General features: G+C 41.1%; 1 protein-coding gene across 1 annotated transcript in view; it reads left to right on the forward strand.

The window, feature by feature from the left end:
- The window catches only part of LOC122160993 (serine/threonine-protein kinase TNNI3K), a 46809-nt gene continuing 22695 nt past the window's right edge, over nt 1–24114 (forward strand). Inside the window, exons 1-17 of the mRNA XM_042820042.1 lie at nt 1–40; nt 641–749; nt 2097–2182; nt 3632–3729; nt 4222–4332; nt 5634–5732; nt 7198–7336; nt 9697–9841; nt 9922–10026; nt 11051–11145; nt 11791–11940; nt 13466–13552; nt 14757–14813; nt 15798–15890; nt 15976–16033; nt 16157–16351; nt 16693–16797. Of these exons, the coding sequence (XP_042675976.1) occupies nt 1–40; nt 641–749; nt 2097–2182; nt 3632–3729; nt 4222–4332; nt 5634–5732; nt 7198–7336; nt 9697–9841; nt 9922–10026; nt 11051–11145; nt 11791–11940; nt 13466–13552; nt 14757–14813; nt 15798–15890; nt 15976–16033; nt 16157–16351; nt 16693–16797 (1772 nt within the window). The remainder of the gene's footprint in view (nt 41–640; nt 750–2096; nt 2183–3631; nt 3730–4221; nt 4333–5633; nt 5733–7197; nt 7337–9696; nt 9842–9921; nt 10027–11050; nt 11146–11790; nt 11941–13465; nt 13553–14756; nt 14814–15797; nt 15891–15975; nt 16034–16156; nt 16352–16692; nt 16798–24114) is intronic.

A 24114-nucleotide genomic window follows, 5' to 3' on the forward strand; every position in this document is an offset into this window, starting at 1 on the left:
ATGGGAAATTACAAATCCAGACCAACCCAAACTTGCACTGGTAATTAACACTGCTGTGATTTTGTTAAGCTGTAGTGTGCCTTACCTCCATCTGCAAATGGTGGAATATCATCGCAAATTTACCCTTGAGTTCAAGGGTAAGGTATTGTATTGTTCTTAGCTGACAGGAATAGCAGCTTAGTCCGTATCTGTCTGTTAAAGACAAAACAAAGTAAACTAAATCTGCTGCACTGTCGTGTAAGGTCGTATTAGTTCACATTATTGTGTTAGCTCATACTTCATTAGAAAAGCCTTAAAACTTTAATCTGTCTGTGCTGTGGATGTATGCTAAGATTTAGGAAATAAGAACTAACAAATGAAACCTGTGGTTGAAGTTTTGTCTTGTTCAGATTAAAAATACTCCTGACAAGGATTCGGATGTAGTAGCAATCTACGAAATCAGTCCATATGTGTCTGTGTTGGCTGCAGCAAGAATGGATTAATGGCTGTAACGTTTTAATTAAGCTTTCAAGCTTCGGTAGAGCAGCACAGGAATGGCGTGTAACTGTGTTTAGAAGTGCAGTGCTCTGTTGGTGGGACACTGCAGTCTGAGTCCCTGCCTTCTGTATGTTTTGAAGTGTTTCTCTTTCGTTGCTGACAGATGAATGGAAGAAGAAAGTCAGTGAATCGTATGCTATAATCATAGAGCGATTAGAAGATGACCTGCAAATCAAAGACAAGGAGCTGGCAGAACTGAAGCACGTTTTTAGGTAAAATACTCAGGAAATCTGCTCATGAATGCCTACTGAAGGAGTATTTGCTATTGAGCAGCATTTTCAGTTTCAATTGTTTTCTTACAAAAGGAATTTCACACCTACGGAATGCCTGTTCTGTAATGTCTATTTTTGGGGATATGTGGGTGAGAGTCACACAGTACCAACATTAGTGGCTATTAATTACTAATGCCAATATTTTAGAGCAAACAACTATATTCTTTAGCAAACAAATTTTCTTTAAAGGTACATCTGAGTTTATAACATGCTTAAGTTCTGCTGTGTGCTGCTTTAGACAGGAATTTTTCTGAAGTAATACGGTTTGAAAGAACACAAACGGTCATCTTTGAAAGTGAAACTCAAATCCCTGCCTGCAGCCGCCTTCTGGGACAGCAGGAACACTGACGCACTGACAGCCGTGCTCCTCAGCAGAGTGGTTCTCTCACATCATCACCATCCGAAAAGCTCATAGAGTCATAGCATTGCTCAGGTTGGAAAAGACCTTAAAGATCATCAAGTCCAACCACAGCCCAAGCGTACTGACCTAACTCTAGGGAAATGAGCAGTTAAATAATGTCAGGCATCAAGGCCACTTAAAAAAAAAGAAAGAAAAGAAAAGAAAAGAGTGCTTCTCAAAATAAACCATGAATTCACAACCTGAAATGACAATACATTCAATGCTAAACTGTCAAAGGCAACATACAGTCCTTAAGAAAGTTACAGCTACACATGTAAGGCTTAAAAAGGCAGCGACCAGCAGTGTTTGTGCTTGTCGGGTTCCCATGTCCGTGCACCAACGTAATGATTTTGTTGTGTTTCTTTGCATGTTTTCAGGAACACAGACGTTCTTTCTGAAGGCCTCCCAGGTGTTCTTTCGACTTACCTTAATTACCACCAGTTCTGTGCTTATGTCCTGTTCATCAGTGTAGAGTGAATACTTCTTTGTATTTTTTAATCTTTATTTTTAAATCAATGAACAAACTGTCCTCTTTTTTTCATTAATTATAAAAAAGAGTCTTATCTATAAGGAGAGCTTTCTGCCCTTTCTTTTCCTCTATTTTATCAGGGTTTAGAAGGAATGCACTGATTAGCAGGATGGTACTGGTAGCAGGGTGTTCAGGGAGCAATTCAAGTTAGGCTCAGGTTTGATTTGCTGAAAGATAAATCTGGATCCCCACTTGTTGTCATTAAAGCATTTCTAAGTTTACAGAGTGCAAAGGGAATCTAAATTTAGCCCTGTGTCTGCAAAAGCTTCAACTGAGATTTCTCTTTTAAACGTTTTCCAAATGAAATAAATTCTACCAAAGGATGAAAACAGTAATCCTCTGAAAAATCTTTCTTCAGCTCTGATGAAGCCTTCTGCAAAGTCAATTTAAATTACCGCACAGATAATGGGCTCTCTCTTCTTCACTTATGCTGCATATGTGAGGGTAGGTATTTTAAGCATCTTATTTACACGGTTGGTATTTGTCTCTAATGACTGTCACAAGGATTATTATATTTTCAATTTCTTGGGTTTGTCCTCACTGGCACTTGGATAATTACCTGTAAGCATTACCTTCAACCCTGTTTGCCAACAAGACCGAAGCAACTAATGCTGAACCACATTACGACTGATCCATTGGTCCAAGAGAAGTTGTGGATGATAATTTGTCGTCTCTTTATTACAAATGTTCAATTAATTCATCTTAATTGTTATACGCATTGGTTCATTACTCTTTACTCATTGTGTAGTACTTTTATACAATTATGTATTGTGTACTTGCTATAGATTTCAGGATATGGAGCTAGTTTGAATGTGTTTGCCATCCACAAAGCCTGCATTTTTCTAGTACAGTGGAAACACCTGCATTGTATATCACAGTAGTTAGAAGAGTAATTCAAGTGCTCTAGTCAGAAAATAGGGGTTGATAGGACTTTTGCAGACAACGAATCATAGTATGCAAGAAGAGAATGCAGGGTGACTTCTGGAATGTTCATAAAAACACACAAGTGGTGCAGTTTTCCACTCTGATCCACGCTGCTGCTTGGCCAGTCGTTAGTTCATACACACATGTGGCATCTGTTCCACTTGCTAAGAGAGACAAAGAGAATTTTGCCATAAGGTTTCAGCCCCACAAAGTACGCAACAACAATATTAGATCAAGGAGGACCTGATCTTGCGTTGCTGAACAGAAAAAGAATCTTTAAACTTGATTTCAGAGCGTGCAGGTTCATCTTGAAGACAACATCAGCATTTGGTAACATAACAGCAATCGATGGAGTTAGTGACAGGAAGTTAAAGAAAATACACAATATTGATTAATTAGGTGCAATATGTGAACACCTCAGGGTTGAAGAGAAGTTATTAGACTCAGCACTGCCCTCAAACATTGCCATGATTATTCAGAAGGAGGTATGTTTTTGAGACCATCACTACATCAGAAAGATAGGAATGAAGTTAGTTGCCCATGCTGATGGCCACCAGCATCCCTCAAAGCTGCTATCCTGCAGTAATTCATAGACAGAGGGAGAGCAGGGCTGCGTTTCTGAAAGGACAGAAGAACTCTGTGGCTGAGAAGCCAGTGCTCCAGGAAGCATTTGTTAATTTATGCAGTTCTTTGCAGCGTAGTCTGGATGCTAAAAGAGAATTCTGCTTCTTTAGAAGTTGGACCCTCCTTAACCAACCCTTGTTGAATTATGAACAGTAAAGCTGCGTGTGGCCAGGTCTGCTGCTGTCAGTGGGCAAGGAAATGGCACCTAATTTGATTCTGAGGGTGCAATATTTCATGAACCCGTTTCTCTCTGTTGTCAAACTCACGCTGACATTTATTCCTACGCGTGGCTTTTTGTTGTGGTGTGTGCGTAAATGACTCCGCTTTCCAACTTTCCTTTTAAAGGTAACAAATCACATATAAGAACTCTTATGCTAAAAGGACTGCGCCCATCCAGATTAACAAGAAATGGATTTACTGCTCTGCACTTGGCAGCTTATAAGGTAAATTATTTTGCATGAAGTGATGACAGGGAATCAGGAGGGATTAGCTTTAGTTTTCTGCCCTCTTCAGCTGAACTCTCCAGGTGCTACTTCTAGAGCAAATATCAATTTTACATTTACAGAGTGCAGGAAAGTTACCTACAGAGAGCACATGCATGGGAAATCAGCATATGCTTTTGCATTGTCATCATGAGGATATCATGTTGCTTTAGAAATGTTGATTAAATTCTGCACTGCATCTTAGGATAGAGGAGCATTCTTTCTTATTGCTATTGCTGTTATTGGTGCAAAGAAGGCTCTGAATTCCCAATGCAGCAATGTCTTACATATTGCCAAGAGCTTTAGGAATGGAAAGAAAGATGTGAGCAGCAGCATTTGGAATTCTGTCTGAATGTAGGAGGAAAGACAGTCTCGTATTTATTTTCAATATATGGAAGGGCCAGCTTTGTTTGCTACTGCAGAAATAAGATGCTTTATGTGCACACTCCATAGGACAACACAGAACTCATAACAGCACTGCTGCATGGCGGAGCTGACGTTCAGCAGGTTGGATATGGAGCTCTGACAGCCCTTCACATTGCCACCATAGCTGGGCATCACCAGGTGAGTTCCCCCTTTTCTCTGTGGGAAATGATCTGTGAGTGCAGCATCTCTGACTACCTGTAGCAGAAGCAACCCTGGGGGAGATCATTATGTTTCAAGAGGTCACTACCTGAATCTTTCCTTACGTGTTTCATCAGTGGCCTGCTTAACTGAATGGACCAGCTAAGGAAGATACAAAAGCTTATTGTGGTCTCACATCTGTCCTCATGCCTTGCACAATAGTGCGTATGTATTGGCAGTCACAAGGGAAGAAATGTATTTCGATTTAAACTGTGTAAAGAAATAATCCCTCAACGCTAATGTTGCTTAGTAACAGGCTCTAGCTGCCTGAGTTCTGGTGAATGACATGGATTTAACTGACTGGTTGAATTGCTGCAGGTATGAAATGAATCAATAGCCTTAAGTTAGACAGCAGTTGAGAGAACTGTGCATCATCATAGCTGGGATTAATTGGCGTCATCAGGGGAAATCTCAGTGGGAGGTACGGAGTGCAGAGCACAGCACCAAGATGGCTGTTTCCCCTTCTCTGTGACTTCTACAGATTGCCAGGAACTGCTTCCCTGCAGGTGACTCACAGCCCAAAGCTTTTCATCATCATTAGAAAACTTCAGGAAGTTTCATCAGAATGAAGTGCAGAACTGCCCACGTAACCCAGTTGCCAGCACTGAGCGTGCATGGGCTCCTTTGTGCTTCAAAGAAACAAAAAAAGATTGGCAGTTCTGCAGGCTTCAGAAAATAATCCAAAGCAGCTTCATTCAGGCTTGCATTCTGCAAGTTATTCAGATAGCCCATGTTTGGTGATTACTGGCTGTTAATGACAGCAATGGCCTCCTGGAAGTCCAAAACCAACTGCTGATTGGAAAGAAACACTTAGCTTTATTTATCGATGCCACAGGCCTATCAACTCCTAGAAGACATTTGTACACAATGAGGATTGGCCTAATTTAAAAGGATTTTGTATTTTGTTTTATTTACTTCTGAAAACTCTGATGAGTTTATGGCTCCTCGTTCAGGATGATTAAAAGAAAATAAAAGGACGGACTCATTTCTACGCCTCCTATTTTGTAAAACAGGCTTTTTACTTGCAAACACGTCTTCAGCCTGATTTGTAAAGCATCACTGACATTCAGTGCTCAGTTAATTTAAGTTTGTCACTCTTACATGTTGCACTCAGCTCTTCCCCTGTGTGGGCTTAGGGCTTTTTGTTTCTTTTAAACTGGCGATATCTCGAAATCCTGTTTTACTGCCTGACTCCATTTGTGTGCTGCTTCTAATAGGAATTTCTCTTTGTATTCTTCTAGGCTGTCGATATTCTTTTGCAGCATGGAGCTTATGTGAACGTTCAGGATGCAGTTTTCTTCACCCCATTGCACATTGCTGCTTATTATGGCCATGAACAGGTAACATGGGGCAGGGGGGAGATTTCAGTAAGATAGAAGGTGGAGCAGTCCAGGCAACTGGAGGTCTATTCTTACACATTTGCATTGCAATTCAGGGGGATCACTGTGAAAAGCTTTCATACACTTAAGTCAGTCTCTGGTTGCCCATGAGTCTGAATTTTAACAGGAAATATCTGCACTCAATCCTCTATGCTGGACCCTAGAACGAATTGGTGTCTTCCCTTCTAGGCCTCTTGAAACAAGTAATTTTCTAGCCAGAACTGATTATTTGCAAACAGGCTACCACTAAGAGATTTACTTCGTCTGTTGCTTTTTTTATCCCATATTCCAGAGACTGCACTGAGAGTAAACTGCCTTAAGGCTCTGCAAAGAGGTGCACATCACATGCCAGTAATAATTAAATGTAATTTCTGCCGTTTTCATTGGAATTCACAAATTAAGTTGTGGCCACTTGTATGTTCACAGAAAAAAATATGATTTGGAGAGCAGGATTTTCCTTGAGATGCTGTGCATACAACAAGTCCAGGTGCATTTGTTTCATTCACACAGGTCACAAATTCACTGAAACATAATCTCAAACCCTGACCCAAGCAGGCATTGAATCTTCTAATTCTTTTTTTTTTTTTTTTTTTTTTTTTTTTTTAATAGAAAAATCATGCATATAGTTAATTAGCAATCCTTTCAGTTGCCCTGAACAGTCCTTTTTTGTAGAATATAATAGTGGGTCTGTTCTGGCTTACGTAAGTATTTCTCTACACCTCTCTTTAGCTAAAATAATGTATTCTGGCCAGTTTTCATGTATCAAAGGATGAACTCTGGATAGAAAGTATTTTTCAGTTCAGTGTCATGTTTCTTGGAGCGCATTGGGACTTGGAGGAAAAGCTTTCAAAAGAACAGAGTTCAGATAGAGAGATGATGGAAAGGACTGCACTCCTGTGATCAAGTGACAGCAAGGCTGCGAACCAAAGAAGTGCTCCTGAGATCCTTCTTTCATATACAAGCACCTCACCACCCAGGCACATTAGGAAGCACCTTGTATGTTGGACCGAGAGATTAGTTTCCTTATCTGCCATAAAGCACTCAGAACGAGCCATTGCTGTCCTGTGAGGTGATGTGAGGAGAGCATCTGGTGCTTTTGTGGTCATAAAAGAAGCTTGAGAACAGTTCTGACCCGGGTGTGGACTTCAAGGGCTTTTACTTTAATATCTGGGTGGTCATTTAAACAAATGCAGGCCTGGTGTCCAGCTGTTCACCACACATCCCATCTTAGATAAGAAATATTTTTGTGAGCGTTTTAGTATTTCCGTAGACGTGTAACTCAAACGTAAGTTTTCTATTGGACCTCCTCTCCCCATTCCAACTTTAAAGAGGTGTGCACATAAAGTATTACCCAGTGCGTTGTTCTGATTGTGCCAAAAGACTGATTTTCATGTAATATTCTAATCAACGCTGATGAACTGCTTAGGTAACTCATCTCCTGCTGAAGTTTGGAGCTGATGTGAATGCAAGTGGGGAAGTTGGAGACAGGCCTCTTCATTTAGCTTCTGCCAAAGGCTTTCTCAATATCACAAAGCTCCTGATGGAGGAAGGAAGCAAAGCTGATGGTAAGAAAAATCGTTTTAAAAAATCAACTTTATCACTGTATTCTAATAGACAGAGCCAGGTCTTCAATATTGAGTTTTTCTTCCTAACAGTCTGTGTGTATTTGTTCTTCTGTTGTCTCTGGACAACTGAAACAAAAGAAAGAAAAAAAAAAAAGCAATTGAGGAGCTTTTCTTCACTTATTATGTGTGCTTGGTTTGAGCTGCCATCTCATTGCATTCTGTTTCCATGAATAACTCATAGGTGACAAACAACAGCAGAAAACAAAATTAAGATTTACATACAAGGCAACATTGCTGAGACAGTACTTCAGGGAAGACTTGGCTGTGTAATATATATCTCCAATCAAGTAACTTAAATGTAGTAAACTTCCAGTGAATGGGATACAGATGAAGGATTTTAAATCAATTCTTCAGAGCAGTTGACTTAAAATAATTCAGATAAGACACTGCAAATGGTTCACAAACAAAATAGGAACAGAGACTGAATCTTTTCAGCTCACCTTTCATTGTGCTACACAAGCTTCATATCCTTCATTGTGGAATTCTTACTTACAATAAGAGAAAGTGTGTGAGAGATGCACAGTGGGCTGAACTGTGACAGAAGTCCTCCTGTTTATTTATGTGTTCTATGAACGTTAGGTAGCAATTAAAACAAAATCCATCACCCGACGTTGAAGGTGTTTTCTTCACCTCTTGTAGGATATATAATTACAAGAACCTGACACCATTTCTAACTGCAAAGTGAAGGAGAAGATGCACAGTTCCTTCCTCTGCCCCCCTTACACCTTGTTGTGCTGTAGAAGCTCGTGACCCTGACACCCCTCGTGTCCTTCAGGCCATTCTCTGGGTACACGCTGTAAAGCACTGACATTTATTATTACAAAGCTTTGACATTTATTTCCTTCTTATTTATTGCACTTCAGAATGAATCTGTCTGGCACCACATCACAATAAAAAAAGAAAGCCTAACATGTCACATCAATCCATAAAGTGAAAAATAATCTTAGGATAGCAAAATAACACAATTTCCTTTTTTCACTCCCTTGTACATAAGGCTGCTAGAAAGGTTGGTGAAGGCAGTTAATGAAATTTGCAGACCATGAGCTTGGTAGGTTTTTTTGTTTGTTTATGTGGTCAATTTTTTTTAGTCTGGAGCATAATTCATCTTTGGAATTCTCTGTCAGAAGACGTTGGGAAGTCGTAAGTTCAGTTCAGCTTAAAGGACTGCCTGTTTCTGTGAGCATCCAGCGTTACTTCAGAAAAGTTTATGACAGCCTTTTATTCTAAGATTCATTTTTCCTTTTCATCACAGAAAATCATGGCAAGAAAGAACCTCAGAACGCATGCAGTGTGCCCTTTGTCCAGGGAAAGTCAGCTATAGGAAATATTTGTACCTAGCAGTTGTTAAAAACCTGCATATTGGAAGTCTGGACTCTCCTAATGGGCATATTGCTCCTCAGTAGTCTATTAATATCAAAGGTTTTTGAATTGAGAGCAAAATGTCAGACAAAGTGGACTGGATTTGTCAGCTCTTTCAATCATGACATCAATCAGTTATGCTGTTCTTTACCTAAATATAGGGAAAAAAGTACTAACAATCGCAGAAAATACATTCAACAAATAGGGATAAGTACAGCTCTGCTAACTGTAATATTCTATGTCTCTAATTTTGCCCATTCTAACATATAATTCCATGCTGTTTAAAAGAACACTCCCATCCTCTGAAATACGCCGTGAGGAATGTTAAGCACACGTATAATCATCCTCAGAGGGGAAAATAAATGTTGAACAGAATGGAAACTCTGGAATTCCAGAAATTTCAATAAATTCTCCCTTTCCTCTTTTACTTTTTATGTTTTATGCATTTATATTTTAATAGCATCCATGAAAAATACATTCTACTGTGTCTCCTGCCTTTGTTTAAATGCATTTTCTCACTGCGTAGCTGATTTTATTCAGCTGTTGATATTCTAAGAAGATAATATAGTGCTTAAAAACAATTACATTCGTACACGTATCCTGAGTTTGCTTAGCATTGTACCACACTGGCAGCTTTCTAAAGGGGACAGTAAGTCTTGTTCCACTCCTGAAAGTCTGCATGAAAACATTCCCTCCTGGAATAAAGCAGTTATGTACTCTAAGCCCAGAAAATTGTCTGGATGATGCACTGCAGCTGACCCTAAATAGTGCCATTCTGATGTGTAGCAGCTCGCAGAAATTTCAGTTTTAAAGAAAAAGAACCATTACTTTGAGAGGTTTCATAATATAGCTGCAACATACATAAAGCTTTATTAAATACTCAAAACAGCTTATGCTAAATACAAAATACTTCTTTGCTCTCTTTCCGGGTGCAATGACAGTGAATGCTCAGGACAACGAGGACCACGTTCCTCTGCACTTCTGCTGTCGATTTGGGCACCACGAGATTGTCAAGTTCTTACTGCATAGCAGCTTTGAAGTTCAGCCCCACGTGGTTAACATCTATGGGGACACACCGTTACACCTGTGAGTCGCGTGGGGAGCTCCGTTCTCACTGATAGGGCCTAACTGAAAAGTTGGCACCGTCAACAACCCTTTATCTCCAGTGCTTGTTACAGTGGGAAGTTTGACGTGGTCAAGGAAATGATTCAACTCTCAGGAACAGAAAGTCTCACTAAGGAGAACATCTTCAGTGAAACGGCTTTCCACAGGTGAGGGGCTTAAAACAGCCATTAGCAGCAGAATGACGTGAAGGTGCATGCAATGCAATGACCGAGAATCACAGAATGGCCTGGGTTGCAAAGGAGCACAACGCTCATCAGTTCCAACCCCCTGCTGTGTGCAGGTCGCCAACCAGCAGCCCAGGCTGCCCAGAGCCACATCCAGCCTGGCCTTCAATGCCTGCAGGGATGGGGCATCCACAGCCTCCTTGGGCAGCCTGTTCCAGTGCCTCACCACCCTCTGGCTGAAAAACTTCCTCCTCATATCCAACCTAAACCTCCCCTGTCTCACTTTAAAACCATCCCCCTTGTCCCATCACCATCCACCCTCACAAACAGCCGTTCCCCTCCTGTTTATATGCTCCCTTCAAGCACTGGAAGGCCACAGTGAGGTTTTCCTGGAGCCTTCTCTTTTCCAAGCTAAACAAGTCCAGATCCATCAACCTTTCTTCACAGAACCAAATGTTCAAGAACCAAATGTCTTTGCAACAACCAGATGAGTGAGGGATAAAGCAAGGAGCTCAGCATGGATAGGAAGTTCACAACTTGATATATGGGAGAGGACGAGAGTGAGGAGAGAGAGAAAGAAATGCAGGAAGGGCATCAGGTTCATCAGCACCTCTTTGGGTAATGGCTTCTCCTGCTGCCTGCTTTTGAACCTGGTGTTGGAGTTCTGCCCAGAAACCTCCTGGATTCCAGACATTCTGAGCTGGAAATGAGGTGGCGGAACAGTTTGATCACAGCACTGTGAGGCTGCAAAGTGCTGGTTAAGGCACATGCTGTAAGGCAGTGTATTAATTTTGTATACTGTGCAAAATTAATTTATACAAGAATAATTAGAATGCTTATGAGGCAAGAGAAATGAACATATTTGCTTTTGTGGATTAATCATGCATTTACACATCTCTAAAAGTCCTCTACTGCAATCTCTCTGTCACTCTCCTGAAGTCTTTGGCTACACAAAGTACTTACATCCCTGTGCTGCAACGTTCATTTTTCCTTCCATTTTTTGCAGTGCTTGCACCTATGGAAAGAACATAGAACTTGTAAAATTCCTTCTCGACCAGAATGTCATAAGCATCAATCACCAGGGAAGAGATGGACATACAGGTAACATCATCACCCTTATTGTGTGAATCATACACCAGCACCACAAAAATTGGAACCTATACACAGTCAGGATTTTCAAGGTAATTAACACAGTAAGTCAGTGATCAGCATCCAGTTACCACTCAAAGAGATCTCAATTTCTTTTTTTTTTCCAGTTGATTTAGCTAAAAGGCGCAGAAAAATACTAACAGCTCAGTGAGAACGAGTGGAGCTCATTAGCCTGTATACGAATGGTAAAACCTGATGTAAAGTGTTGCCCTGCAGCTGGGCTTCTAAGCAGCCTCAAGAATTGGTCCTCAGTGTTATTCTGCTAGGGAATGTGGGGTGCTGTGTCTGAAGGGCTGCCCCCCTCACACCCAGACAGCAGACGAAGATAAAAAGAGTGGTTTCTTTGTTTCTACTAGGTCTCCTTGCATACAGAGCTGTTCAGTGTGATTTGCAGGTGGGAGAGTAAACGCTGTCACGTTGTGCAGCAGGCAATGGATCGGTTCTTGCAGCGCAAACTTGTTTTCAGCTGTTGCCTCGGGTGTTTGTTTGATAATATATTCCTTTATCAGGTAAATCGGTCTGTGCTCCATCCGTGTTGACACAAGTTCTAAGGTCTGTTCTGACAGCTGTGCTTCCCACACGTCTCTGATGTTCTAGGACTGCACTGTGCTTGCTACCATGGCCATATTCGTCTGGTGCAGTTTTTGCTGGATAATGGAGCTGATATGAATCTGGTCGCTTGTGATCCCAGCAGGTCCAGTGGAGAAAAGGATGAGCAGACCTGCTTGATGTGGGCTTATGAGAAAGGTATTTCTGTTTTCTATGGAACTCTACAGAGGAACAGTACGGGCAGGGGATAGGAGTACAGAATTACCCCTCAGGCCCCATTGGCTGAGCGCTCAGCAACTGTTTTCCGCTTCCTGGCATGAAGGGTTGTAACAACAAGCCCTTGTGTTTATCTTCTCATATATCAGTTGTACATCAGTTTAATTCAACACAAACTCAAGGACAGCGGTATTTATGTGCTGCTAAAACAGCAATCATAGAGCCTGTTCAGAAAAGGCCTGTGGGATGTGCTTGAAGAGTTTTAATATTATTGCTGAAGGAGGCATTACAAGGGACAATGCATCAGGGCCAGCAATCTTCTTGTAAGGTCAGAGCAGGGAATCTCCCCTTGCTGTTAAGCTGTGCCACACGTTAGCTGCACATTGGGTTCTGGCAGCAGGACCATCTGCAGGAGGGGAGTCTGTGATAAGAGCCCAGGACTTGAAGGGGAATGGTTTTAAACTGAGGCAGGGGAGGTTTAGGTTGGATATGAGGAGGAAGTTTTTCAGCCAGAGGGTGGTGAGGCACTGGCACAGGTTGCCCAAGGAGGCTGTGGATGCCCCTGCAGGCATTGAAGGCCAGGCTGGATGTGGCTCTGGGCAGCCTGGGCTGCTGGTTGGCGACCTGCACACAGCAGTGGGTTGGAACTGATGAGCGTTGTGCTCCTTTGCAACCCAGGCCATTCTGTGATTCTATGACCTGCCCATGTTGAAGCAGAGCCAGTTCCTGTTGCTCCTGAAGGAACCCATTGCTATGGAGCTGAGCTGTGAGCAATGCTGGGTGCACCTCTGGAGGAGCAGAATGAGGGAAGAGGAAAAACCTGCACAGCAGCAGTGGGAAAAAGTGCAAGTTCAATTTCGACCTTCCAAAGCACTGCGATTCTGTCATAAGAATGACTGTAATTAGTAAAACAGACTTCAGGGCCCTTTTAAAAACATCACGTTGGTGAAATATTCTGCTCAAAACATACTGAGGGAAAATTCAGCTTTGAAATGTTTAGAAGAAACTTTTGAGCATTACCAAGCAGAACCTGGCACATCAGGCATTCAGAAGATGGAGGATCGTGCTCACACAGCTCTGCTCCTCCCCAGGCATCATAAGCACAGCAACTGTCTGCAGCAGTACAGGGTGCACGTCCTGTGCAGTTTGGGACGTAACACTGGAATGCTTTCAGGCACTGGTTTCCCTTGCATGGCTTATTGAAAGCTGTGATCCACCCCCATTTAAGGATTTCTGAAGCAGGTGGTTTTTCTATTGCCACATGTCATGTCACTGTTAGGCAGACTTATGAAAATAACTTTTTTACTTTTATTGGCTGATATTTTCCTGTATTTCTGTAATTAAGAACTATGTTAGGTTGTAGATGAGCACTGTTTTATCTTCATTTACATGTTTTAGATACACATAGTTCTGTTTTTATATGTAAAATCCATGGATTTTGTACAAATGTTTGAGTATTTTAGTGACAATTAGGCTTACCTGCAAGTCCTCGTACCTCCTTTCCCAGGTCACGATGCCATTGTGACCCTTCTGAAGCACTACAAAAGGCCTCAGGATGAATCACCCTGTAACGAATACTCCCAGCCTGGAGGAGGTATGGTCTGAGAGGTGGCTTTAATCCCAACTGAGTGCTCCCATCCAAAGATGAATCCCTGGGGTGTTCCGCTGATGTCAGGGAGCTTTGGATCGGTTCTATCTGGCACAAATCAAATCAGTGTCATGCAAATCACCATTTCCCATCTTACACATTGTCTATTTCTGCCCAAATTCTCCCTTTACCCTTAAATAAAATTATCACTTTGTATTGCTCAGTAGAAAGAGAAGCTAGAAGCTGACAGGTGGTAATTCCCCAGCAACTACTTACACCTTTCTACATCCCTAATACTTTGTTTAGCCTCTGATAGTTTTTTCATTGCCAGTACTACTGGATCTCCATACTTGGTCCCCTTCATATTTTTATATATTTGAATATCTAAGTCTCCCTTGGGAAGAATTTATTACCCTGCTTGCTACAAAGTTACTCATTTTTATTGGCTTTTAAGTGCCAATAACACAAGTAGGTAAACAAAACATTTTACAGTGAATTGAGAATGCTGTCTGCAGAGAAGATAAATATGTTACACACTGTGTGTTATCCAGGTCATTGCTTCTTCCTACCATGGAAATGGGAAAAGCCCTACAGCCAACAGCAGGCTCTGTCTCCTTCCTACATGTCCAGCTCTGCAGAGCTGTATCACCTCTTCCAGGTTTAGGTTTAGGGTACCTGGAATGCATGTAAGTCCACAGGAAACTGAATTTATGCATGCATTGGAAATCCATTTGGGTGTTAGCACAGCTGAATTTTTAATGCTGATTGTTAGAAATAATTCAGCTTCCATGTAAGTAGAAGAACAAGAAGTGATGGGTTTGGTACACAGACAAATCTGAGGTCTTCTGAAAAATCAAGTCAGGGAACTGAGCAGAGCCATTTGCTGGCAGCCCAATTATCAGAATTCCTTATCTGATCTGAGTGCCTTTACAAAGCCTGGCTGATGCAAAAGACCACAATTTTTGTGTTAGGTCTTCTTTACATTAGCAAAAGGTGGTATTGTTCAATGTTCAGTAAAGCTACAGACAAATTGCTTTCAAGAATTCAGCAGTGTAACAAGTCACAGTCCTACGTGTGTGTGTTTATATATGTTCCCATCTGGTGTTTTTGCTGTGGCTTTTCTCTAAGCAGTCACCTGCTTGTGGATCTATCAGTGTATTTGTCAGTATGCTTTGAATTCCACACAACTAATGCTGTTCTTTTATTTCAGATGGTTCCTATGTGTCAGTTCCGTCCCCCCTGGGAAAGATTAAAAGCATGACCAAAGGTATTCTCAATGACCAATGGGCAAAACTCAGAGCTTTGTATTCTTTTACCCAAGGTGCTGTTCAGCCTAAACATGCCAGGCCAGGCTCACAATTCCTGGGTTTCTTTTTCTTCACAAATGTGACACTGCGTGGCAGCAGCTGCATTTCCCTGGGACAGCTTTAGGAAACCGTTCAGATGTTTTCTTCTCATTGTCTGACGAGGTTTTCCACAGCACAATTCCTGTGTTTATCTCGTTTTAGCTTAATAAATACATGTTACCTTTTTAGTTGGTTCATTTATTTTGTTTTGGAGGAAAGGATGCTGCTGAAATCCCCTGTAAAATGCCTGGTTGATCTTTACAAGAAAAGTTACTTACAAAATATATTGTGTTATTCTGAAACAAATCAAGTTAAAATGTTCAGATGAATATTCATACTTCAAAATATATCACTTTCTATGGTCCTTCCAATTTTTCAAATATTCACTCTGTATCTAATCAAAACCTTATATCCTTTACATAGCAGCATTTACATGCTCCACTGAGAAATATTCTGATGAATTATGTAGCAATAAAGCAAATTGCCTTAACAGAGATGTTTGTTAACATTGCAAAATTCAGATTCCAAACGTCACTAAGAAGTAGATGTGGAATAACATACACTGCATTGGTGATGAGCATTAAGTATGGAGGGAGAGGAAATTGCTCTCCATGTAAAGGATTTTATGCAATCTTTATCCAGCATGGGCAGAATATGCTCATGGGACAGTGCTCATTGGTGGTAAGATTTAAACACAAGGAACAAGACAGCCATAAAGTTGCAGTCATTTCTTTGTTACTGGGGTTTACTGTGGTTACTGGAAGAAAAGGGGACAGGATTACCTGCCAACCAATTTGCAGGAGGAAGGGCAGCATTTACTGTGCAACGGCTTTGTGAAGTTAAATGCTGATATTCTGCACTGTAACCCTGCATTTTACCAATAGGCCGAGTGCTTTCTTTTGCAGAAAAGGCAGATGTGCTCCTCCTCCGTGCTGGTTTGCCATCACACTTCCATCTTCAGCTCTCTGAAATAGAGTTCCATGAGATCATTGGCTCAGGTACCAGGAATAAGAAAGCCTCCATTCTGAATGTTTCATGTTCAGAAGGAGCATCTTTACTCTCATTTATCTTAAAACATTTCAGGGTCCTTTGGAAAAGTATACAAGGGGCGATGCAGAAATAAAATCGTAGCAATTAAACGGTAAGCTTACCAGACTTCCTTTCTGTTTGGCTAATTATATTGTCTGAAATATTAAAAAATAATAATAATAATAAGGCTTTATGATATTCTTGTCTTACCGACTTCCTTCATGTCAATTCTAAGCTACCGAGCCAACACCTACTGCTCCAAGTCTGACGTGGACATGTTTTGCCGTGAAGTTTCCATTCTCTGTCGGCTGAATCATCCATGTGTCATCCAGTTTGTTGGGGCGTGTTTGGATGACCCGAGCCAGTTTGCCATTGTCACTCAGTACATTTCTGGAGGATCGCTCTTCTCCCTGCTGCATGAACAAAAGAGGTATTCCACCTGTTCTTTGCAGGGACTTGTACGGAATTTGGAAGACAAATACATGTGAACTGACATTAATCCTTTTCATTTTGGATGAAAGTAATAGTAAAAGGAACACAACTGGAAAAAAAAAATGGCTCTGATTCAGAGTATTGGGTGAACAAGGGAAATTAATAAGTCATCAAAAAATTTGATTTAGTCTATTATATGCATTTACAATAAATTATGTAACATTATTTTGTGTTTAAAATGTTGGCAGAGTTTCATAATTTCGAGATAAGAATGATTTGCATTTAGCTTTTGTCTGTTCATTAACTTTGAGTAATACCGTATTTTTTCTTAACATATAGAACTCTCGATCTGCAATCTAAGTTGATAATTGCTGTAGACGTTGCCAAAGGAATGGAGTACCTCCACAACCTCACACAACCTATCATACACCGTGATTTGAACAGGTAAATGTCTTTCTTTATTCTGAAAAGTCAGGGAATGTGAAACCTCAACACAACAGCAGTGGTCGGCAGCCTCACCTGCGTGGTGCCTCACTGAGATGGAGGAGCTCGAAGGAAGGAAGGTCTGCTCACATCAGTTGGACTTGATAGTTGGGCATGATAGTTCCACATTTGCTGGAGGCTTTAATAGACTGAAATTGAATGACAAACAGTTATCAACTTCTGTGATTCTGTGCAACTTCTCTTTATTTATTTGTTTATTCGTGTCACTGACAGATTTCTTATCGGGAGCTTGCAAAATATTTACACCCTATTTGCATGTATTGATCCTGCATATATTAATCCCACAAGATAAACAATATATGCAATGCACTGTATCCCCCCAGTAGAGCTTTTTTAATCCAAGGCATTAATTAATTATTTTCACCAGCTTCTGTTCCTCTGAAAATTAGGGACCTCGTTTAAAATAGCCACTTGACCCCCTAAGGTCAATAACAGACTCCCCTCCCATCTGTCTTACCTGCCTGTCCTGAAAGAGGAGAGACATCAGATGAGCCTGCACTTGTCCCAGGAGGGAGCACCAGCTGGTTTGATTAACTGCTGAAGGCTTATCGTAGTCACACATCAGGTAGATCTCAGCCCAAGAATCAGCTAACAGTGTCACTGACAAGGAGGAGAGAATCTCTATGGAGCCAGTTATCCACACTTCCCTCTGGAACTGAAACTGAATTGAAAAATAGCTTGTATGGGAACTTCCTCAGTCACACTTGGTGAACAGTAATTTTCAGTGAAGGACGAAAATGGTAGAAAATGGTGTTTTCTTACATTTGGCACACTGATGTTTAATGCTCGTTAGAAACAGGAAACGTCTTTACTCAGAGGATTTTTTGTGTCAGGTCTAAATCAGAAATCACTGCAGCGAGCCATTCTGTGCTAAATTCTGCTTTGGTAGTAGACTAACCTATAGGTATATACAGAGGAAAGCAACCAGACAAAGAGAGCTAGAGCTGAACTGCTGTTGCACATTTTAGCCATGCTGGATTGCTTGGAATCAGCTCCTTCACTTATGCATGTGATCGCTGTGACAAGAAAGCCTCTACTGAAAGAATTTTTAAAAGTAGGCTGAGTTACAAAGTGTGTTTTCTTCAGTGTCAGACAAACATCTTCATTCCCCTTTAGTTTTACTACTTGTTTTAAACAACATTTCACAAGTGTTTGTCTTGTTTATATCTCAAGTGACCAGTCCTGCAGAGTGGTGATGATAAAATAACTTCCCCACATCTTTGCTCCAAGTTTCCATTTCCTAGTGATACTGACAGATGCATTGAAGGATTACCTGTGAAACACTCATCCTTTTGGGAAAAGGAGATGATTTTTTCCCCTTGCTGAGTGAAGAAGTAAATTATTGGTGAGGCTGTGCCTAGTTCAGGGTTCTGCTATCAAGTTGTGTAGAAAAAAAAAAGAGTAAGAAATCCATTTTCTGGACATTGGCATCTTCAGGAGAACAGTGTGGCAGAGTTCCCTTTCTTGCTTCCAGTACAATGACAGCACTACAAGGGACACCTGTAAGTTAAGGGGTTTCAAATGTAACATCTGTCCTCTACAAATGAAAGCTTTCTTGAGATTTGAAGCTTAATATACAGTGAGCAGTGAGATGGGTAGATTCTGTGTAAGAACAGTCACAGAAGTGCAAGCCAAAGCCCATCTATCAGCGTTCAGCCTTTTGATGATGCCAACTGTTGCTCCTTCAGATCCTGTCTCCCCATCTCACTGCTTCTCCTCAATGCAGAGGAGAATATTGCCGTTTGCAGCTTGTCATTTTGGAGACTTGTTCTTAACAGTGGACTCCTGCATGCAATTCATTGTTTTCTTTTCTGGTCCATTAGATTTCCCACATAGACAAATACGTTTTATTCTGCTGTTCTGGAAAGATGGATGCAAATACTCCTTTAAGTCAGTTCGTTTATTTTGGTGTTTCATTTTAAGTTTTTAGTTGAGAGATTCTCTGTTTATTTACAGCTTAGCACTGTAATTTCAAAATAACATTTTGTCCTTTAATAACCTATTTTCCCTTCCTTTAATGGTTTTGTGTTTTTTGCATTTCTAAGAGCCAAGATCCAGACAGTGGCTGATACCTGAGTTCTTGGTGTATACAGAAAAAATCTGTTCTACATCTTATTGAAAATAGTCTCATGCTGTGCATGTTCCAGGGAAGATTAGTGAAATACCGGACAGTATCAAGTCATGAGGGTCTTACATACAAGTACACCCTCTTGGTGAAGATAAAACATACTTCCTAGTTCTGTAGGTCTTTAAATCAGAAATTCTGCATGGGAATTTTAGGGCTTTGCTGTTACACAGATCAGCTGTAGGCTGTTTGAACACTGTTTGAACTTTCTGCCTTTGATTATTATCGTTTTGCTTTTACAAGGCCTCCCGTGTAAGTCGTGAGCTTTAAGGTGGGCATTCAGTTCTTCAGTTCCAGCCCAAGTCACGAATGCTGGCAGCTTCTAACGTGCATCCTTTTGGCAATGACTCTTAGCCCGTCTCGCAGTACTGGGTCTGCATTAAGAGCAGACAGAAACTGCTGTTACTGAAAACCTGTTCAGTGAGGAAGAACTTGGCACTGGACAGAGATTTTTCTACCTTAACCTTTCCTCTTCAGAAGATATATATATATATACATACATATATATATATACATATTTTTTTTAATACATACATATGTATAGCTGTTAACAGCAGCATGGCTTCACCAATCCTAAATACACAAAAATGTTGGGGGAAAAAGCTGGTTTAGGCCACACCGAGTGTCCAGTTCTTAAAGCAAAAGACGGATTAACTAGAATTTGCTGTGCACAGAACAACCTGTCCATCAACCTGCAAAAATGACCAGCAAGAATGGCTACTTGCTACCCCATTTTAGTTTCCTTATATACCTATGTAATACAATAAACCTAGATTGTGCACTGCACATCATTAATGTCGACTACCTGTTGTCCTCCTCCTGACACTGAAGATTCCCCTTTCCTCCCCCCACCATCTCTGACTTCACACATCTCAAACTTTCCCATTGTGTCTCCTCCATAGACCCACACCCCTCCACCATTTACTTTCAGGCCCAAATGCTTTTATTTTGGAGCTGGAACTCTTTTCTCTGTCAGGGCTCAGGCCAAAAGCCCCACACCCAAACGCTGCAGTCTGGGTAGCTGTGCAAGGACAGCGAAGATCCAAACCATACGGCTCATCTTGGTGCCCTGTCACTGCTGTTGCCCAAATAGTTCTTCAACGAAGGATTTTTAAATAATATTTTCCACACCCAAAAGGGAGTCTCACTAAAGAGCCAAAAAGTGTATCACTGCCTCACAGAACTTATGTCAGATCACATTAGCAAGGGTCAGAAGATAAATTTGCTGCAAGGACATCAGCGTGGTTGATGTGTAGTGCTGATAGTAGCTTAACTTTTTAGTATGAGAGCAAAAGCCGTGTTTTCAGCATGAGTCCCAGTCAGCCCACAGACACAATTACTGTATGAAAATCTTCATCGTAATGGCAGAGAAAGACTGAGAATGAAATCCTGACCCTCTTGCGTTAAGTTCTGCCAGTAGCTTCACAGGAGTTGTATTTTTTTTTTAACCTTAGATTTAAGGTTATGACCTTCTTTGTGAGTTCTGAAATCTAATGCAGTGCACATAATGCATTAAATGAATCTGCAGCATGTCTTGACGGAACAGAGAAGAAAATGAATCTTTCATGTCTCTACCCTGGGAAAGGGGTTATCCTGCCGTTCGGAGAATAATTGGGAGCTCTATTTTGCTTTCCAGGCCTGGAAAAAGTTCTGACAGCTATCAGCAATGGTGGCTCGTATCAGCTTATTACTCCTTATATCGAGTCTTACAGTGGTGAGGGATTGTAGTCACAATGATTATAGCACTTTAACAAAGAAAGAGACTATTTTAGTATCAATTTAATTTAAGGCATCAGAGCAGAACACGGTTGGGCCCAGCCTTTGAGCGACTAACCCTCATTTGATGGCTGCAACTCTGTGAAAGTTTCTGAGATGGCTTAGTGAGGGAGATGAAAGGGCGGACGGAGGCCTGGCGGTAATGGGGATGGTGTCTGCAGCTGCTCTTTGTTATAAAGCCCCCTTAAAATCTTAAAATAGCAGTTGCCTTTCATTATACCAACAGTGTATTAAAGGTAGAAGGGTCTTTTCATGGCTGTGTTCTTTGGGAAAGGAGCATGCACTGAATAGGCTTTCTCTATCTTTTGCCTCGAAAGCAGGGAGTCGTTGTGTCTGCCAGGCTGCAGCACTGCTCGCTTTTGCAGCGTTGGGGCGATTACACGCTTTGATTCTTTCATCTTTCTTTCCTTCCACTGTTTCATGAAGAGATTGATGCTTGGTCTCACCATTTCTAACTGTGTGCGGCCTCAACAGAGGACAATTAATTTCTGATTCTGCTGAGATCATTATTAACCTTCTGTCAGCTCAGACCAGATTTATCTTCCCCTATTTCTCACAACAGAGGTTTAGTCTCTTTCTCACCATCTGTGGTTTTCAAATTTCCAAGTGCCATTGAGGTAATAACGGCATTTGTGAGTTGTATCTTCTATACACTGAGGGTATAGAATATGTATTTGCTTACATTACAAAAATTAGTAAGTGTAGTGCACATTGAAGGTAAGAGATTGACAAAACTGAGCCTGAGGTGCCTCCTGCTTCCAGGTACGTTCGTGCACTCAGCACTGAGGTGGGCTGTTCAGCACTTTCAGTTGGAAGCACTTACGTGAGCCATGTCTGGAAAGGGGGGGAGGGCTGTTTATTCCTCTGCTGGGCTTCTCCACAAAAACTGACTCCTAGGTTCTGACTAAGCTTATGAGGGCTGCATGTATTCAAGGCCTATACAAGCCTTGAGCAAATGGAAGTCGAGGCCAGGACTCAGCACATCTTCTTCCGACTGAGAAACTGTGATAATTTTTGTTGCTACTGACAGAAGCCAAATTTGAACTGCAGCCACATGAAAGTCAGCAGTTGTGTGTGATCCACGTGTCTGCATTCGACAGCCTCAGGTCAGCCGTACGTGTGATTGATGCCCTCTTGGGGGGATCTTAAAGCAACGTGTCGTACTCAAAACACTTAAATATTTCGATGGAAAATATATATATATATGAGAGCTAAAATCAAGATAAACAGAGTTGTGCCTACGTTATATGAACCCATTACATTTTTATGATTGCACTTATTTTCCTGCAGTTTGGGTTCAGGTGAAGCTTGGATTCATAGACAGTGATTTGTGGAAGTCCTGCCTGGGAGAGCTTAAATTTTATCTGCCCTAAAAACTGTAACATGCTGAAATTTATATTCTTCACTTGATTGTTCTTGCTCATATCTACATCTCTAACATGAGGAATTTATGCTTTTTGGTTGAGACCATCAATATTACTTTCGTTTTCCCTTCAGCATGTATGCTCTTGCCAACCTTTTCATTTCTTTTTTTCATAGGCTTTTCACTCTCTTGAATTTACTTGAATCAGCCAATGTTTTGATAAATATCATGTCAACACTGTTGTGTCTACATTCACTTGCTTTTATATTGCAATTTGCAATATAAAAAATATATAAATATAAAAAAGCACCGTACAGTGGCTGCTGTATGAAGATCTTGATCCTCAGAGTTACTGGGAGCTAAAGCACTCTGTGAATCTTTCCCCACATTTTCACTTCTTTGAAGATCTGTGTTTGCAATGCTAGTTCTTAAAGCCTTGCTCCTTATTGACAGCGTGCAATTGTTGTTCTGCTGCTTTATGTGTTCTTTGCTGAAAATTAAATCAATTGGAACAGCTTCCCTCACAGTAAGTCAATTTTCAATAGATTCTATATACATTTTTCTCACTAAGTAACATGCTACCAAAGGCAAAGGATATTTTGCCTTCACAGTCATGATCTACATTATCATACCACTTCTAAGTACGAGAGTGTATGCCCTTTGTTAGCAAATACTTAATTAGCAAACATTTATTTGGCAAGGATTGTGTTTTGCCCCTTTTCTTCATTCCCTCCAGATTCTCTTGAGATCAAATGGATTTGTGAGCATGGCCATCATTCACTTTCCCTGTTGATCTCGAAGGCTTCCTCTCTCATCAAGTGTCTGTACAAAGCACAATCTCCTTTTCTTATTTAGAAAGAAAAAAAAAAAAGAAAAAAAAAAGAAAGGAAAAAAAGCACAGGTGTACAAGCAAGATGTTATTCCACCTCTTCTCAGATTGCTAACATTTATGACAGCACTTGTCCCTGCTGCAACATACATTTGTGTTCTCTGACAGTATTGAAGTTGTCTGAAAAACAAGTGAATGTTTAGGATTCTGTTTTTCTGCTATAAAAAAAGTGATCTTTACCAAATTTCAGCCTATTTCTGAGCTACCTGTAAAAGTGCAGCTGCTCCCAAAGCTGCAGACCCATCAGGATGGGACTGGTGCAGTTCTGCAGGGTGAGAGCCCTCCCTGTGCAGGCTGACCCAGCCCAGGGCTGTGTGCAGAGCTTGGTTTGCATCTATGGCTCTCTCCTAAACCCCCACATGTAATGTCATTTCAGTTCCCCTTGGGCCTATGAACCCTTCCCTGCTGATGAGAAAAACACCTTCTCAATAGCCATAATTCATGCCACATATGAAACAACTACCTCGGTGTTTTTGGTTCTGCAACATCATGACATTCTTAAGTTGATCTTTCCAAATTGAGATGAGCGTAGTGTTTTGTTTGGGACATGCAGTGAGTCCCTTCTTCACTGGGCTGCTGGCAGCTCTTTGTCTTGATCGGGAGTAGAAACAAACAGAGCAACAATCGGAGCTTTGGTTTCAGCAATTCCTCCATTTGTTCTTCACAAGTTTGCCTTCTGCTTTCTGTTCTGTGTGCACATCACAAAGCCTCTCACAGAAAGCTGGGATCCATACGGCTTCTTTTCAAAGCTGGATGGAAATCTCAAATCTCCAGGCATCGTTCTGCCGTTGGCACACCAGTCTTATGGGGCTATAAGGTTTCTAAAAATGGCAGAGGCAGCAGGGTATCATGGCAAGGATTTGAACATTTTGAACTCTTAAGTTTGTATTTCTACACCTGAGCATACATCACACCTCCGAGAGGCACTGAAACCTCAGTTTGCAGGGAACTCATTGGAACTCCTGCTGCTGGCACCCATGTTTTATTTGGCCAGCTTTCTCTTCTGCATACAGGCTGGCAGCATGTAATTCAGAAACATTGTTCAGGAAATAGGAAGGCAGCAGAGAAATGTCTTTAATTGTTTTGAAAGCCTTGACTCGCTAC

Source organism: Centrocercus urophasianus, unplaced genomic scaffold (assembly GCF_019232065.1).
Source record: "Centrocercus urophasianus isolate 14NV4802_14NV808 unplaced genomic scaffold, USGS_Curo_1.0 seq_18, whole genome shotgun sequence".
NCBI classification, from domain to species: Eukaryota; Metazoa; Chordata; class Aves; order Galliformes; family Phasianidae; genus Centrocercus; species Centrocercus urophasianus.